The sequence below is a fragment of the Egretta garzetta genome, unplaced genomic scaffold, assembly GCF_000687185.1.
Source record: "Egretta garzetta isolate BGI_Z169 unplaced genomic scaffold, ASM68718v1 scaffold94, whole genome shotgun sequence".
In the NCBI taxonomy this organism is placed as follows: domain Eukaryota; kingdom Metazoa; phylum Chordata; class Aves; order Pelecaniformes; family Ardeidae; genus Egretta; species Egretta garzetta.
The window spans coordinates 6645334-6661814 of record NW_009259683.1 but is presented as its reverse complement, the minus strand read 5'-3'; the positions used below and the strand labels follow the sequence as shown (position 1 = coordinate 6661814).

General features: G+C 40.6%; 1 protein-coding gene and 1 long non-coding RNA gene across 2 annotated transcripts in view; one reads left to right on the top strand and one right to left on the bottom strand.

Annotated features, from left to right (window-relative positions):
• The first annotated feature begins 488 nt into the window (after positions 1–488).
• LOC118452274 overlaps positions 489–16481 on the top strand; it is a 24201-nt gene continuing 8208 nt past the window's right edge. Inside the window, exons 1-2 of the long non-coding RNA XR_004841972.1 lie at positions 489–529; positions 3287–3371. This is a non-coding gene — a long non-coding RNA (uncharacterized LOC118452274). The remainder of the gene's footprint in view (positions 530–3286; positions 3372–16481) is intronic.
• Positions 5493–16481, bottom strand: part of CUNH7orf31 (chromosome unknown C7orf31 homolog) — a 20890-nt gene continuing 9901 nt past the window's right edge. The window contains 8 exon segments of the mRNA XM_009638660.2: positions 5493–5939; positions 5941–6036; positions 6157–6290; positions 8299–8390; positions 8611–8706; positions 9884–9974; positions 12176–12360; positions 13463–13492. Coding sequence (XP_009636955.1) covers positions 5493–5939; positions 5941–6036; positions 6157–6290; positions 8299–8390; positions 8611–8706; positions 9884–9974; positions 12176–12360; positions 13463–13492 — 1171 coding nt within the window.

The window sequence follows — 16481 nt, the reverse complement described above, 5'->3', positions numbered from 1 at the left end:
TGAAGCTGTTCAGAAGACCTGCTTGCCTTTTTTTTTATCTTTGCCTTTCAAATTGTTTGGGAGAAAGGTGTATCTCTCCTTAGTTTTTTGAAAGCCTGGTTTATCAACATGAAAGAGTGATTCTGGGCTGGGCTTGAAAAATTCTCAATGCTAGGATCCTTCAAAAATATTCTGCAATGGCAAACATGCTTTGAGGGTGTCCTGGTTTCGGCTGGGATAGAGCTAATTTTCTTCATAGTAGCTAGCACAGTGCTGTGTTTTGGATTTAGTACCAGAAGAATGTTGATAACACACTGATGTTTTCAGCTGTTGCCAAGTAGTGCTCAGATTACTCAAGGACTTTTTGAGCTTCTCCTGCTTGCCCAGGTGCATAACAAGCTGGGAGTACAGCACAGCTAGCACATGAGGGTTACTTTTCAACACTGTTACAGTGCAAGTTCTGTCATTTGGAATATACTGATGGCTTTGTGTTTGTTCTGTCTTTTACAGGGCATTTGGATGGAAGACAGGAACCTGCTCACCCAAACAGGTAAGGAACAAAGATGGAAAACATTATAGACTGAATAAAAATGCCCGATGAATGGTGTGCCTCTAATTTTGCTGCTTGCTGTGTTTTATACAGTCTTAAGACAGAGGGCAAATGTGCCACTACTTGGATCAGCTGGAAAGGCAGAGTCTCTGAGAAGCTGCAGTTGCTAAGGGTCATTACACATTAGGCTGCTTCTTAAGACAAAACTAAATTTGTGCATAGCATCTACTTTTGTGTAACTTTTTTATCAAACAAGTCTTGGTTATATTTTAGGCTCTGTTTATGGAGATTTCTTGTGGCAGTGTATTTATGCTTTATGCAGTTGTTTCAGACAACACTGTGATTTTATTTTATTAAAAATGACAAGTGTTATATTGACTTGAATATCTGGGTTCCATTCAATGCATATTTTCCATCATTGAAAAGATAAAAGCTATTCTCAAATTAAAAAGAACCACTGCTGTATTGTCACTTGCCTATGTTATAAAGATAAAATATTTGGGAGTAGGACACAGAAATATTTTCTGCACCCCAGGGCGCAGAGTGCAGTTGAAGGATTTGATCTTAGCAGATGAGGGCAGAACTTAGAATTCTTTCCGTATCTGCTGTTCCTGTGGTTTTGAAGAGTGAGTTTTGTTGGGCTGTGGACACAACTAGCTGGCACTAGGGGAGATAAGGGATATTCTACTATGAGAGGCTTGAGGTGAACAGAGAGGCTGAGAATTGCCTGGCCAGGATGTTGTAGACTCCAGTCAGGCGCGGGGTGAGGCAGTGCTGCTCAGCATTGCAGTGACTATCAAACCAGTGCCAGGTAGAGAGACACCAACCAATCCAGCCAGACTGCGAAGACAAATAAAAGGGTATACTTTTATTAAGTCCATTATGTTTTTAACTTTAAAGCTAGTCTCATGCTATTGTGGAGGCTGCCACAGTTTACTGGAAAACTTAAAATAATAGAGGTATAATAAATGTCTTTGAGCATTGTCTGAGAGTCTGATTCCATCTGACAGAAAAATGTGCTACAAGAACAGTAATTTCTACTGGCCTCAATTTTTACTTTTAGGTCTCAAGTAATTGGTCAAACCTGCCACATTTTCTTTTTTTTTTTAATTATTTTTCTTTCCAGTGAATCAAACATTTGGAAGAATTTCAGCCATACCCTGTTTGGAGGGGATGACGATTGCCTATATTGACAATACATTTGCTTTACGTATCTGTGGGTGACAAGGATTGCTGTCCTCTCATTTGCATGATCAGCGGGGACATTATCTTCCAAATACTCCAAGCTGTAGTGTAAGAAGTACTGCAGCAGCTTAAATGAAGGCATTGTCAAATTAGTCTCCAAAGCATCAACTTAGCCCTGTGAAAAGCTCCAAATTAAGACTCCTTTTGTAAGGAGATTTGTATGGTTGGGTCTTCTTATGTAATGATGTTAGGCTAATCTAATGTAATCTACTAAAGCCTATACAGTTCTTGTATTTAAACTATAGGCCAGACAGGAGGACCTTTCCTGAAAAAAAGAGCACTACCATGGCCCCATGATTCAGATGAGTCTTAAAAAATAAAAGCTTTGCTTACTTTAGGATTTTCAAAGGAGAAACCATTTATAACATAAGTAGAAATAAGGCCATAAACTGGCAAATTTAGCTCTGTTCTCCCATAGAAATAAAAAGTGTGCTATGGCAGGCTTAATGCTTTTAAGTGTATATACCCAGTTCTCTGCAGAGCTGTGAGGGCTCTGTGTATAGAAGCAGGAGGAGCTGTTGAATGTGAAGCCTGACCAAGTCACGAGACAGCATGTTCACGATTCATAGACCTACAGGCCATCTTCTTCACTGAGAGGAAATCACTGCTGCTGGTGGTAGCACCCATGGGATGTTTCTGTCAGTGGAGAGGTAGGATTCCTCCCTGCAGAGAGCTTATGCTAGTTTTGCTGCCTGTTGCATCAAGTTTTCAAGACGTTTGTAACCAAGTAATCGCCTGTCTGGTAGTTTTAGAACCAGGTTTTAATAGCCCAGCTTCATTGTCTGCTTGTTTTTACATAAGACTTTAGGAACACGTCGAGTGTTACATCAGAGCAGATTAGGGGTTAGCACTGTTTCTGACAATGATCAGTGCTGGATGCTTTGCAGACACCAAAAACTGCCCAGGATGAGCTTATTATCCTAAAGCATGAAGTCTCAGAGCACTAAGAACACCTAATCCAAACTACTAGCATTGCAGATGTTTTTCGTGTGCTCCTAGGATATTCCTCTAAGCCTTTTTTTTAAATTATATTAAGCTCTTTGCCTTAATCAAACTCCAAGCAGAAAACTAAATAAGTACATTAGAGTGTACTTTCTAAGTTTCTTCTTTTGCCTGATGAATTTGACCAAACCAAAGTCCCAGAGCTTCTTCATTCGGGGGCTTACAGATATGTGATACAAATGACTGAGGAAACTTTTCTGTAGTAAATGTGTGATGTACTCATTGCTAAGTTGTAGTTTATAGTGTTTTGGGGTTTTTTGTTTTTTTTGTTTGTGCCGCTTTTTTTTGTTTGTTGGTTTGGTTTGGTTTGGTTGGTTTTTTTTTTCCCCAGAAAGAACAAGTTCAGTTTTCACATATCTTTTTTGGGGCATGACTAATCCCCTGTTTTCAGTAATTGTTGCTCTTTTCCAGCCTTTTTTGCTTTTCATTACTTAGGAAATGTGCTGAACACAACTAAATGCAAGATACACTAGGATTATGAAATAACATAATATTCTGTCTTCTCTGCAGCTTAACATTAATCTCTCCTGAATGGTGTTAGAAGCAGAGCAAAAGGCAGGAGTCTGCACTTACGTTGAAATCATTTCTCCAGGAGGTAACAACTATTTTAAAACCCATTTGCGGCTGAGTTGTCTTCAACAGTTCTTTACAGCATGTTCCTTCATATTTCACTTTTAAATTTCATCTGTTATTATGCTACTCAGTTACTTTTGTACTAAATTCTCTAGATACTTTCCTGTACTCTTCTTGTGCCCTAATAAATGCATTAATCACCTCTGTTTTAAGAGCCAAAAGTCTGATTATTTCTGAGATGTATGAAGGTGGGATAGAAAGTGAGTATACTCTCCTAATGGAAAGTAAACTCTCTGACTCCTGTCGCCTCATCTTCCTTATATCCTTCCTCTTGGTAGCCACTGAGCCCTTTGTGCTCTGAATACTTGCACAGAAAATAGTGCGCTGCTGGGGCACTGTCCCCTGACTGTCTTTCTGAAGATCTCACACATTAATAAAGTAATCAGGGATTTATGTTTCTGCCATGATTCTTTTCCAGTATCTCTTCCTGTAAAGGAAAGTCCAGTGGATAATAACTAGCTGGAAGCATGGGTTCTGTCTGAGCCATTCATTCAGTGTATGATCCTGGCAGTCTCCTGAACTCTGGCAATTTGCTTGAAGGGAGAGGGGAATATAGCTGATCTCTTAATGGGACAGCTTAGAAGACCACAGTGGAAAAACTCTCAATGACAAATATAGTGGCATTTTGCTCCCTCTTCAGGTCGTCTCTGAGAAACAACTGAATAATCCCTCATTTAATTAAGCAGTTAAAAAAACCCCACTGAATGCCCACGTGCTGTTTCTGCTTCTCTAATCCCCACTTGGCTGCAGCTCCTTAAGATATTCATTGAATCAATATTAGCTATGTTCCTGAATTCTGGGTAGCAGCAATATTAATCTGTCAGCGCACAGAAAATAGCAATTCAAGCTTATTCCTTGCATTCTGTTTGCAAGGCCAGTTGCTAATCCATGAGATAGCTTTCCACTAAAGTTTCCTTTGCTGCTTTCTTATTTCCAAAGGCTTTACAAGATTTAAGATGTTTAAATATATTGCATTTGGGGACTTTTTTGTTTGGTTGGGTTTTGTTCATGCTTTTCAGGAATCCTAAACAGCTCGGTAAGCACAACACGGTGGCAGAGCTGTTGTGTCCCTATCTCTTGCTCTTAACTATTTTTATAACCACCAAGTTAATGCCTGCTATTAATCCTTAGCTACTATATTGACCACTTGCAGCCATCTAGGGCTAACTCCTAATAACAGATTACATGTTTTCTGTAGCTTACCTGCTTCATTCTAAAGCACCTTCAAAGCCCTGCAGGGATTGCTGTATCCCATTCTCCCTCTACTAGTCTTCACTGCAGTTTAAATGCAGTCTCTACGGCCTTTCCCGTTCTCTTAAATATTGTCTTAGACAATGAGTAAAAAAGGAAAGAGAAGAGTCTGAAGTGCAAGCCACAGTAGGTCTGACATAGGAATGTAGGCTTGGAGGTCATGGTCAACCTTAGAGCATGGAGGCTTTGGGAATGTGCTGTGCACAAAGAGACTCCACAGCTCATGAGCATCATGTTTGTCCCTGTGCATGCATGGTAGTGCTGACATTATTGGCGTTTTGACTCCCTGCAGAGTAGCAGAGGGTCCTTTTGACCTGGAAGCATGGTACTTGTGAGGGCCTGCAAAGGGCCTTACTGGGTCACTAAGTACGATCCCCAGCTGTTGCTGGCAACCATGTCATAGCTCCTTTCATAAACTGGCCAGGTCAGTTCTGAAGCAGCCTGTTTTCTGATCCTTTCCTCATCTATTGAAGAGCTATTCCTGGACCTCCCTGCTGTGACTGTTAAGAATCTTGTGATTCCCAGCCTAAGTTTATTCCCAGTCAGACTGGAATGCTCATTTGTGAATCCATTTGGCCTTTAATGAACCAGCTCTTTCCATAACCAGTATTTATCCCACTAATATGTTTCTCAAGAAAAGTCATGTTTTCACAGCCTCTAGTCCAAGACAAGGTCTTCTAGTCTTCTCGAATAGGCTGCACATGTCCTGGGATACCCTGGCAGCTCTTCTTTTTACTGTTTGAATTTATTGTGGTTCTCTAGGAAAGGACAGACAGTTTGTATTGAGGTACTTTTTATTTGTCACTCTATTTTTAAAGGACCAAGGAATGTGTCAGTTAAAGAAATAAAAAGCACCAGAACCATAGAATTTGTGTCTGTTTCCCTCAGTAATGTTATCTCTGAGGTCTTTTGTCTTTCCTCTTATGGAATCATGAAAACATTTTTGTGCTGCTGTCTTAGAGAAGGAATGCTGCAGCTCCAGCAGAGCTGTCTGGTGCCAAGGAACCTCAGAGCTAGGGATCCATTCAGGCAGTGCCGTGTCTCTTGGCCCATCCTCTGGTCTCCACACAGGCTGACATGCTTCTTGATGCCAAAGCTTGTGCAATAAAATTCTACTTTCTTCACTTATTACATCCAGTGGTAAGCCTGGCTTACTTAGACTAACTGGGTTTTCCCATGTTGTATGTTGATCCAAATGTCTGGGCTTGAAGTCTTTGCAGGAAAGGGAACATGCAGATTTTGGAAGGGACTCAAGTTCAGGCCTTCCTGAAAGCTGCCCCCCTGTACAATGCTTCTGTTTGCAATGTGTCAGAGATTTTCTGAAGTTTGTTTATTGGTGGCCTTGTATCCAGATAATGAACTTTCTGGTGGCATGTCTGAGACAGAGTGGCCTGGTCTTGGCTGACATCCCATTTCTGGTCTGTGCTTTCTGTCAATTTACGCTGCTGACCTAGACTGGCCACTGAGTAGCTGGCTACAACTGTAGGAACCCTGACTAAAGGCAGAGGCGTCTGAACACTGGAGGAGTACTGTTCGTGCAGAATTGATCCATGGGGAGGTTGACCTTGAAGTAAACATGCAGTGCACCCTTCAAGAGGTCTTACTTGTGAGAGACTAGGCAGAAATGTTTCTATATGGAGGAAGTAACAGGATTTACACTAACAGCTAAGTCTCTTATTTTAGCAGGCACTGCTTATTTCAGGAGACCATTCTCTGGGGTCTTCCAGGCAAAGGGAAGCAGCCCAGACATTCCTTACTGCCCTGCCACATAGGGAGCTTAGAGTCAGTCTTTATGCTTTGGAAAAGAAAATATTCTGCTCCACCCCAATGCATGAGATATAAATAGGTATAGATGTCTTGTGCTCTCTTCTCCTTTCTTTTATAAGCATCTGTCTTCCTATTTGTGGTCTCATAAGCAGTATGATAGTATAAATGGTGACTTGCATTAGTGTGATTTTAACTTTTAGAAACTGTTGCAGGTGGGACTGAGGATGCTCACTGGCATGTGGCTTTTTAGCTTTCTCAACCCCAGTTTGACCCACTGCTTGAATACTGTTAACCTGTATTAATAATTTGTACCGTTGAAGCTTCAGATACTGGTGCAGGGTCAAAGCTGCATTGTATACGAACTGTTCAAACATAAACTGCATTTGAGTCCTATAGCCAGAGACTGTGCTGAACAGTCTGAGTATTTGATATTTAAGGTATGTATACTTTAAGTGGAATAATGTTCACATAAATCGCCATGGCCCAGGGTAGGCCTCTGCCAATCACACTTTGGAAGCTAGAGGGCAATAAAACTGCTCAGTTTTGAATTAATGTAAGCTGCTAGTTTGGATTTTCATTTCTAGAGACAAGATGTTGAAAGGGTTCTTTAAAGTGTTCATCATCATAAAGCGAAACATTTGTTTCTTCATCACACTGGAGAAAAAGCTAGACAACTTTTCCATTTCAGATACAGGGATTCAGTTATCAGAAAGTTGTAAATGCCATTTCAAAAGGGATTTCCTTGCTTGGATTTTTTTTTAATCCAATAGAAAAAAAGCAGGACATTTTGGGGACTTTTTATCCAGGGCCATTTTTGGACTGTAAGAAAATGACAGCATCTTACTTAGTTGCCCTGCTTCTTGTACATCTGTGCAGTCTGAACCCAGCAGTGCTGTAAAGCCAACAGTGCTGTGGAAGGGTGGGCAGGAATCTATTCCTTCTGTTTTACCTGCAAAATTGCTTAGTCACTTAGAATAAATTAGACGTGTGTATGCACTCTGCATAACAACGTGCAGGTGTCACTGAATGGCTTAAGCCATTACAGGTAATGATGCATTAGCAAAAAGCAGCTTCACTTGCTATGCTTATATATTGTGTTATGCATTGTTTTGCATATGTAGCATTTAATACAAATAGTATCTTTTCACTTTTATACAGGCCACATAGAATATAAAAATTCTTGAAGACAATAAACATGGAGTTTTACAGTATAGTTCTATACATTCTTTACAGTAAATCTTTGCATTGAAATAGAATCTGATGTTACTGATGCAGCCTTAAGGAAGAAAGGCAAAACACTTAAGCAAATGATGGAGGATGAACCAGAGAAACTCTGCCAAACTTAAACTGGTATAGTTAGTAAGGAGGCAATAGTCTGCAGAGGTAATAGGTCACTTATCAAATACCCAGTGTGCAATGCAGTAAGTTGATGAGTTCAGTGGGGTTGTCCTGATTAACACCAGCTGAATGTCTAGTCAGTATGTTTCAGTCTCTGCAGTGCTGCTCCATTCACATGAGAGCTGCCAACTCGTTTTATGGAGACTGTTAGTCATACTTCTCAAGGCAAAAGGTCGTTTGAATTGCTGTCATGTGTTGGTTTTTAAATGATAAGATAAAAAGTAAGCAGATAATCACAGTAGCTTTCCCCCCTGCAAGCCCTGAACAAGTCATTAATCCATTACAGAAGTTCTGTCAACCAGCTGTGTCAGGACTGATTTAGCATACTGAACTTTTGCCTCTGTTTTAGAGCAAGCCTTGCCCTGCGCTTAACTATTACCAAAGGGAAGGCTTACTTCTGCTAGCTGAATCTGGTAATACTCTTGCCAGTATTACTTGTGGTGGAAGCATAAGATTCTTAGTAAATGTGGTACTTACTAGTTCCCTGTCTTCACCTAGTTCTCCAAATAATCTGCCAACTGCTTTCATGTAATAGTTATTCAGGATAAGGGGATTCACAGGGCCTCTTCCTTAATGGAGACATATTTTATTGTCACACATTTCTATTGGTAAGGAAAATCAGAATTAGTGCACAGTCCCCCTGAAAACCCTCAGATAATGTACAGGTTTTGTGGCCTTTGTTACTAAATGACAAAAAAATTAATTTCTTCAAGATATGTAAGGGCTAATACTTTGTGGTCTTTCATTGCTATCCCAAGTAAATTACTTTAACAAAAAATGCTTACCTGTCCTGACTGTATGTTGTGATCCCCAGAGCCCTTTCAGTGTTTTGTAGCGTATTGGTTGTTCTTGGAGAGCAGTTTTGTTCTAGCTCTTTAAAAGTGGAGTTGGGGGCCACTGGCTTTGGTGGATTTGGATAGTATATTTGACCCTTCAGCGAACTTAGGAACCTGAAGAATAAGAAGTAGTAGGTAAGGTGTAAACCAAATATGTGTGCTGGATGGAGAAGACTATTTTAAAGGTTTGAAACAACATGTGCTGTGTTGCCTTCCCCTCTGCCAATTATCTGTTTAGTAAATGCTAATAAAGTAAAAATGTCGTGGAAAAATGTCTTCAGTGCAGTATTACTACTTAAGTGGAATATTCAACAGGTACATAATTCAGCTGAACTCAGTTCAAATAATTTGGAATCAACTTCTCCATGGTAGCCATACCTAGTCAGAACATTACATGCTATATAAGCTTTCTTTTGTAGTCGCAATTATAGACTACCATAAAATGGACTGCTGCTTATTGCTTCCCTTGCCTCATCTGTAAGACTGTGTGTCATAAAGGCTGCATCTTTCTTTGTTCACCACTATTTTTTCCTACACTATTCCTGACTTTAATCTGTCATCAAACTTCAGGCTACATCCCTTTGGGAAGAGAACTAGTGTTTAGCCAAGCTGAAGAATAGTAGAAACATGATAATTCGCGAACAAATTCACTCCTCTGTTTTATGGACCAGTCCAGTCTCTATCATTACACTGGGGAAAGCAAGGTTGGAGTCAAACACCATCCACAAAGAGGACGTCTATTGTCTTGAAGACATGGAAATAGAGACACCAGCCTGTCAGTATTGTGGCAGGACTTGCAGAGAGGTAAGGAGGAGCAAAGATCTACTGCTGCCCAAACCCAGTTCTTTGAATTACGCTGCAGAGCGTAATTTGGACTTCTGAATGAAGCCCCCCTTCCACAAATGCATGGTCAGCAGCTATTATTGCTTCTTGTTCTTATCTCCAGACCTACTTGGCTAGGTCCTATGAGAGCTAGTTAGTACTTAAAGGACTTCAGTCACAGGACAGCCTGCTAGCTTCTGATCTTGTTTATGTATTATTGAGGTGGCTGAAAACTGTCTCTAAAGCTTTTCACTCTTTCTATGTGTGATGCCTAATTCACGGTCTGCAAGTGTTTGGAACAGTACAGGAGCTCTCTGTGTAAAAATGTCTCACATGAAAGAGATGCAGAGAAGTTTAATTAAAAAAGAAGGAATTTCGCTCTTTTCTGTATGAACTACATACTTGGAAGTACATGTGCTGTCCCAGCCAGTGCACAGCTGCTTTCTGCGAGTCAGAGGGAGTACTGACAACTTTATGCCTATATGGATTACCTATAGGGGAAATATTTAACGTGTTCTAATGGAACACCATTGATCAGAAAGACAGATGGATCTGCATTTCATAAAGACGGCTATGCTGGTGGAAGAGGTTCTTTCTGTGAGCTGCTGCTAATGTCTCTTCTATCTTGGGAGGCTGACCTCATGGATCTGCAGAAAGAACTCATCTTCACTCTTTCAGTACAAAATCAGGTTAGATCAGATCACCCATTTAATCAGCATAAGTTAACCCAGCTGTCTTTTTGGAAGCACTCAGTGTGATTATGGGCATTACCAGATCTGCAAGGCTAGTTGTCTCAGGCAGAGAGGTGGTTACAAGCAGCTGAGGGCTGGATCTTATACCAAATAAAGCTGCCTCTGCAGAGCAGAAGGCCATCTGCCCATGACTGATTGCAAGAGCTCTGGTTTGATTCACACACTGGCAGGGAAGATTCTTACTGCATTTTCTGTACATGATTTTTCAGAACAGCAACAACAAACAATAAAGCTTGATGAATTGTGAAGCTGGCTCTGTACTCGTAATGTCACCATCAGAGGAATAACTGAGTGCTACTAGTTGTCTTATAAAATGAAACTGCAGTGCATGCTTGGAAGAGCTTAATTTCCAACCCTGGTTCTATCACTGCTTTTTCCTCTCTGGTCTTTCTGCCTCAGTTTCCCTATTTACCTCACAATGATGCTGTCAGCATTAACTACATAATAGCTTCTCTGAGTTTTGTAAAGATAAGATGTGGAAAAGACACAAAGCTTTTAAATACAACCTTCCAATGGTAAAAGTCACCCGAGTGTGGTCTGGTTTATTGGTATTTAACCAGAGATTTCTCCTTCAGTCACTGAGGACTGATCACTGAGTCACTGAGTGTCCTGATCTCAGGGGAAGTCAAACCATATGAAGGGAACAGCAAGTAAAGTATTTTCTAAGTGCTAGTGGTAGTTGCCCCCTTAGCTAGTAATTCTGAGCCTGCTAAGCTTTGCTGGAAATAGGTCTTGGCCTCCAATGATCCTCCTGTTGTGCAAAAATAGGCTTAGTAAGCCCACCTCCACATATGATTAGTGTTTCTTAAGGTGACCAATGACCAGTGAAAATCGACTAAAAATGACTACTCCTAGCTTTACACGTTCTGTGGAAAGATTTTGGGATTGGATGGACAGATACTCCACTAAAAATGGCTCGTGTACCCAATTATATACATTACTGTACAGCATTGTGCCAATGACTGGGAATGGTAGCTAATTAGTGCAAATTGAACTCCCACTTAACATCATGAGCTTTTACTCTGCTGAAAAGCTTCTTATCCATGCCAATGTACACTTTTTTCTGTTTCACACAGTTATTGCCAAACCCTTCGTGGCAAGCACTGCCATGGCACACAGAGGTGCTGGCTTTCTCCTGTCCCAAATTCCCCATAACCCTGTGTGGTCAGCAGCTGACAAGGACTCCTCATCGGTTCATGCAGGTCATCTTTAAACTCTTCCAAAATGAAGTACCTCTCAAAATCCTAATGTAGTAGAATAGCTCCAGGGAAGAGCAGAGTAAGAACAAAAATTTCATGCCCTTTTCCTCCAATATATTATGTAAAACACTCTCAGGGTAAAACACTGCTGGGGTTAAAACCAAACACGTCATGATGGCTTACATGGTGTTCTATAAATAACAAATTGTCTAGGGCCTCTTCTCGGTCTTCATGAGGGATAAGAAGAGTTGCTTTTTCTCCCTGGACCTTGTTCTACCATCTGTGCAGTGATAAAATATTTTAAATCATTCAGCTCTCATTTCAGGGATACCTCTGTTGTCCTCAGCAAAGGTATGGCAGGCATGACTTTGGCCCCAAGATTGCTAGTTTTTGATCCCACTGATGCATTTTTTTCCTTTCTCTTCCACTCTACTGGAATGTGAAGAATTGTTTGTCTGACAGAAGATATCAGATACACTAAATGATCCATATTGCTTTTGCGGGAATTAGCAGCTACGTTAATAGCTCTGTTGGCTTCTGAGGCTACAAGGTGTTCACGAGTCGGGTTTATTCATCATTCTCAGTGCTTAAGTATCCTCCAGCAACTATCAGCACATAAAGCTCTGATTTAAGCCAAGATGCTTAGCTTGACCACTGATATATTCAGATTCTGGCTCTGTTAAGTAGTGTTTCTAAGTAAGTTTCAAGAATAAATGGTAAACCTACAGAGTGTGGTCCTACCTCTGGTCTTCCTCAGAACAACCCCATCAAAAGCCTTGGTAGGGATATTGGGATGGAAAGGCTGATGACTGCCTGCATCAATCCCAGTGTCTCGATCCTCAGGTGATTTGAAGTTTGGGAAGATGGCCTACTGAGAAATGTGTGTCTGGTAGGGATGAGAGGTGGGAAATGGCAGGCACAGTGGTCTTGGATTGGTTTGAGTTGGCAGGGAGGAGGACAGAGAGAAAGAAAATTTCCTTATTTTGCATTTCATGGAGTTTTAGCATTAAATATAACACTTTGCAAGAACTGAGAGAGATGTGAGAATCAGAAAGGCTGTATCTTTAATCCTCTCTTGCTTGCACCCTGCAAAGAATTCACACTGATGATTCCCTTGCAGCTTTTGTAGATAATCAGTCATATCGATTCACATTCACTTTTATGTGGCATGAGGGAAGGAAAATGACTTCTAATTCTTGCACAGTTCCAATTAACAGTAACAGAATTTGTGCTTGTGGAATAAAAATTTGCCTCTAGGAAGACATTTATTTCTGGGAGAAAGGAGGATAAAGCTAAACTGGAGAGTTTGATGGGATACCGAGAACCAGGATTTCCTGGAGTGCCCACGTTCTTGTGGCTGTTCTTTTCAGCTTTCAGTTTTTCATGATCGAATAATTCAAACTTACTAAAATCAGGGGTATCCTGAAATCTGAGGAAAATGAAAACAGCAGTTTATTCCAGTAAGAGAGACTAGCACCCTGTTTGGATTCTTCTAAACTTTACCACAGCTGCGTACAGCAGCTTACTGAGAGCAAACGCCTTTCCCCAGTTGCTGTATAAAGTCAAGTCACAACCTTATACAGGAGCCAAATTAATTTCATTCCTGAGGCTGTGCATCATGATGTAATGAGATGTCTTACCAAGCTGGGCTTTTCTGAGGCTTCTCTCTCATAAATCTGCTTAATGCACAGTTTAGATCCTTTAGCTATGCTTGGTAGATGCTCCCAAACACTTTAATTCACATTGGGTAAAGAGGCCATGAACAACATGGCCCAGAAAACCCAATTAGCCCATAGGCAAGTCAGAAAGATCAGTATTTGTTAGGAGAGTGGGTGTGCTAGGCAAACACCGCTAAGCTGCTAAACCTGTCTTTCAATGCTTCATGAGAGAGAGAGTTTTTTGCCTAGTAGCGTTGCTGCTGCTTATTGCCAAGGAACCTGTACTGTGCAATTATGGCTGTGAGAGGAACAACTTCCTTTTTATTTCATTAAGGAAAGATAAGATATAATATAGGTGAAATGTACATACTTAGCCAAACTGTCTGGTGGTTTACGAAGCCGGTATTAGGGAAGAAAAATAATAATTAAGTTACCTGAAGTGACCCACGTTCATTTGCACCTCCCACATTTATCTGAATCAGTGCAATCAATATACATTAGGGACAAATCAATGTGTAAGCAGTGCAGACAATGTTCTTACTGATACCACTCATTCCATGAGGAATGTTTTGTGTTGCCAGGTGCCCAAGACTGAAAAGGCACCGGGAACAAGTGATGTGCAGAATGTCTTTTTTAAAGGACTGAGGGAGAAATCTATCCTCTTACATTTTTGTGTAATAAGCTCTATATTAATTAACAATGGTATGTGCTATTAGTAAAAACAGATCCTTTTATCAGTAATGCAAAACAGAAAACATACCCTGTTTCTACTTGCAGAGAAAAATACTTATTCATTCCATGCTGATAAATTATTTATATTTTACCATGGAGACTTATTTTATGCAATCAAAAGAAAACACTAACTTTAAAGGGCAAGAATTTAATCACTGAGGCTAGCTAAGAGTCTCTTGGCAATTGTACCAAGTCAGAAAAATGCCTAAGATTAAAAAATAAATTAATTTGCTTAATGGTTCTTTGTGGTGTAATGACAAAAAAAAGATGTCTGAAAGACAATATTACTGGGCTAAACTAAGTTGTTCACCTGGAACTCCAAAATCTCATGTATTTCATGAGGAAGGCTTAATTACCAGGTCTTGCTTGGAAGGGTCTTTACTGTATATGGTTAGGGGAAATTGTCCAATGATAGTCTTTTATTAACCTTTATTTGTACAGTGATCACATGAAGTTTCTTGATTCTACAAGCCAATACCAAAATCTTCATATTGCCAACCCCCCTCGTTTTTCTCAGTGAGGAGAGGGATGTCCCAGATGCATTCCCAAACAGGAGATGGTGATAACTTCTCAGGGCTCCTCCCCTTGCTCAGTTTGAGGACAGAGCCATGTGGAATGTTAATGGCCCCCACAGGGACTCCATCATTTTGGCCATAGCAGTTCCTCTGGGAACTCTCTTACTCCCACAGCTGGGGATTACTCATGAGCCTGGTTAATGACATAGCAGTGGCATGGGAGCTGCACCCAAACTCTGTTCAAGTCACTTGTGACTCAAGAGCTGCGACTCGGCTATTCCATCATTGAATTAGTCTCCGTAAAAACGGGTGTTGCACAGTTACACAGAGGAAATACGCCCCCTTGCTCAAAGAATTTAAACAGAGTCCTATGCTTATTTCTTTCCATACTGGCATGGATGTTTTGAAGATAAACTTCAAATGCCAGATCAATTTTGTTCACACGTTCTGATACAACATGCACAAGTCATGCATTTCATTGTGAAATTTGTGCTGTGATGCCATGGGAATCACTGCAATCAACATGAGGTGTAATATCTCACAAGTTACTGTGACAGCGTAAGTCATGCCTCAACGGAGCTGAACAAAAGATCTGCTTTTAATGTGCGATGCTACAAAGATAACAGGACTTGATCAAAGTGTTGGAGTCTGACGACCATTTGTATATTGTTACATTTATAACGAGCTGCGATGCTGGTTCAAACTTTGTCTTCAAAACGGAAAGCTTTTATAGACTTGCAGAACAGCAATCTTTAAAAGTTTATTCCACAGATGCTTCTAATTGATTTTCCATTTCTACAGTTAGAACTGGTGCTGTATGTCGACTGGTGCTGTAAACATGGAGGAAAATACTTCTTAGTACAATTGTAATGCTGTAACACAATGTGAATTGAAAACAAACCCTAAGAAGTATTTTCAATTTCCATTTCCATCCACATTGTGAATTGTTACATTCCTCCTTGCATTCGTTGGATATATTCCTGGTACAAATACGCAAAAATAAGGACAGTCAGTCTGCGTTGTGCTCTGGCATGGCAGAACTACTTCAGAACCTTTGTAGAGCACTTTTCATTATAACATCTAAACTTAAGGCAAAGAGAAAATAAGGATGAACATGCATTTTCATGATCTACCATGATTTAGAGAAGCTTTTTGAGCTCAGGTCGTAACAGCCAGCAAAGCTTTGTATTTTCAAAGGTGGGCAGTTGTTTAGAGTGTTCCTTATGTTTTTAAAACTCCAACTGGGTAATCGAGCCTGAAGGTACCCAGAATGGATGGCAGTATAGAAAGGTAGAGCTCTGGCTGAAAGGAAGAAAGGAATAGCAGCTTTCCCAGATTTGGCACTGAGATGCACTCACTGGAGTTCTAGTAGACTTTTGCTGGAGTCTGCCAGTATCACCAAGAAGCAGTTGCTAAATATTATGTTATCTGTCCCTTTATGTTCAGTTCACAGAGGATATGGAGTCTATCAGTCTCTTGAAAAGAATTCAGACTCAAGCTGGAGGGATTTATACTCCCAGGTTGGAAAGCCCCAGGACAAATCCAGGGCGTGGTCCAGATGGACACCATCCCATTTCCCTAGCAGCAATGACCGCACTGTGGGCACTCACCAAACACTTTTTGATAAAATAGGCATAAACCAAGTTCCACGTGAGAGAGCGTATCCTTATGGAAACGCTGGCTTCGCCTGCGGTAGTTTTGTGGCTCCCCTCCTTGATGTAGTGCTGAGCACTGCGTGCAGGAACACACTTGTTCAGTAATGGTAATAAAAGACACATTGGAACCTGTGTGACCTTCATGAGGAGCTCCCACTTCCCACTATTTTTCTACTCTCTGACACATGGTAGGAGCCTCTGAAGAGCTGTTTCTCTCAGGTGTGTTGGCCTGAGGGTGATGCAGTGTGGGGAGCCTCATGACCTTCAGCTTCTTTTCTAGATCAGGCTAGAGAAATTTTTGCTTCTCTTCCCTATTAATTTCCCACATGCTCCGTAAATTATTATGAGAATAAGATGTATCACTCTTGCCAGTTTTAATAAGAAAGAAATTATGAATGGAGAATAAAACGTTTCATGTGTAAATTGGCTTTCTCTGCAGCCCTTTATTCTTGCAAAGGGAGACAATCCTTTATCTTGCCTAACCTTA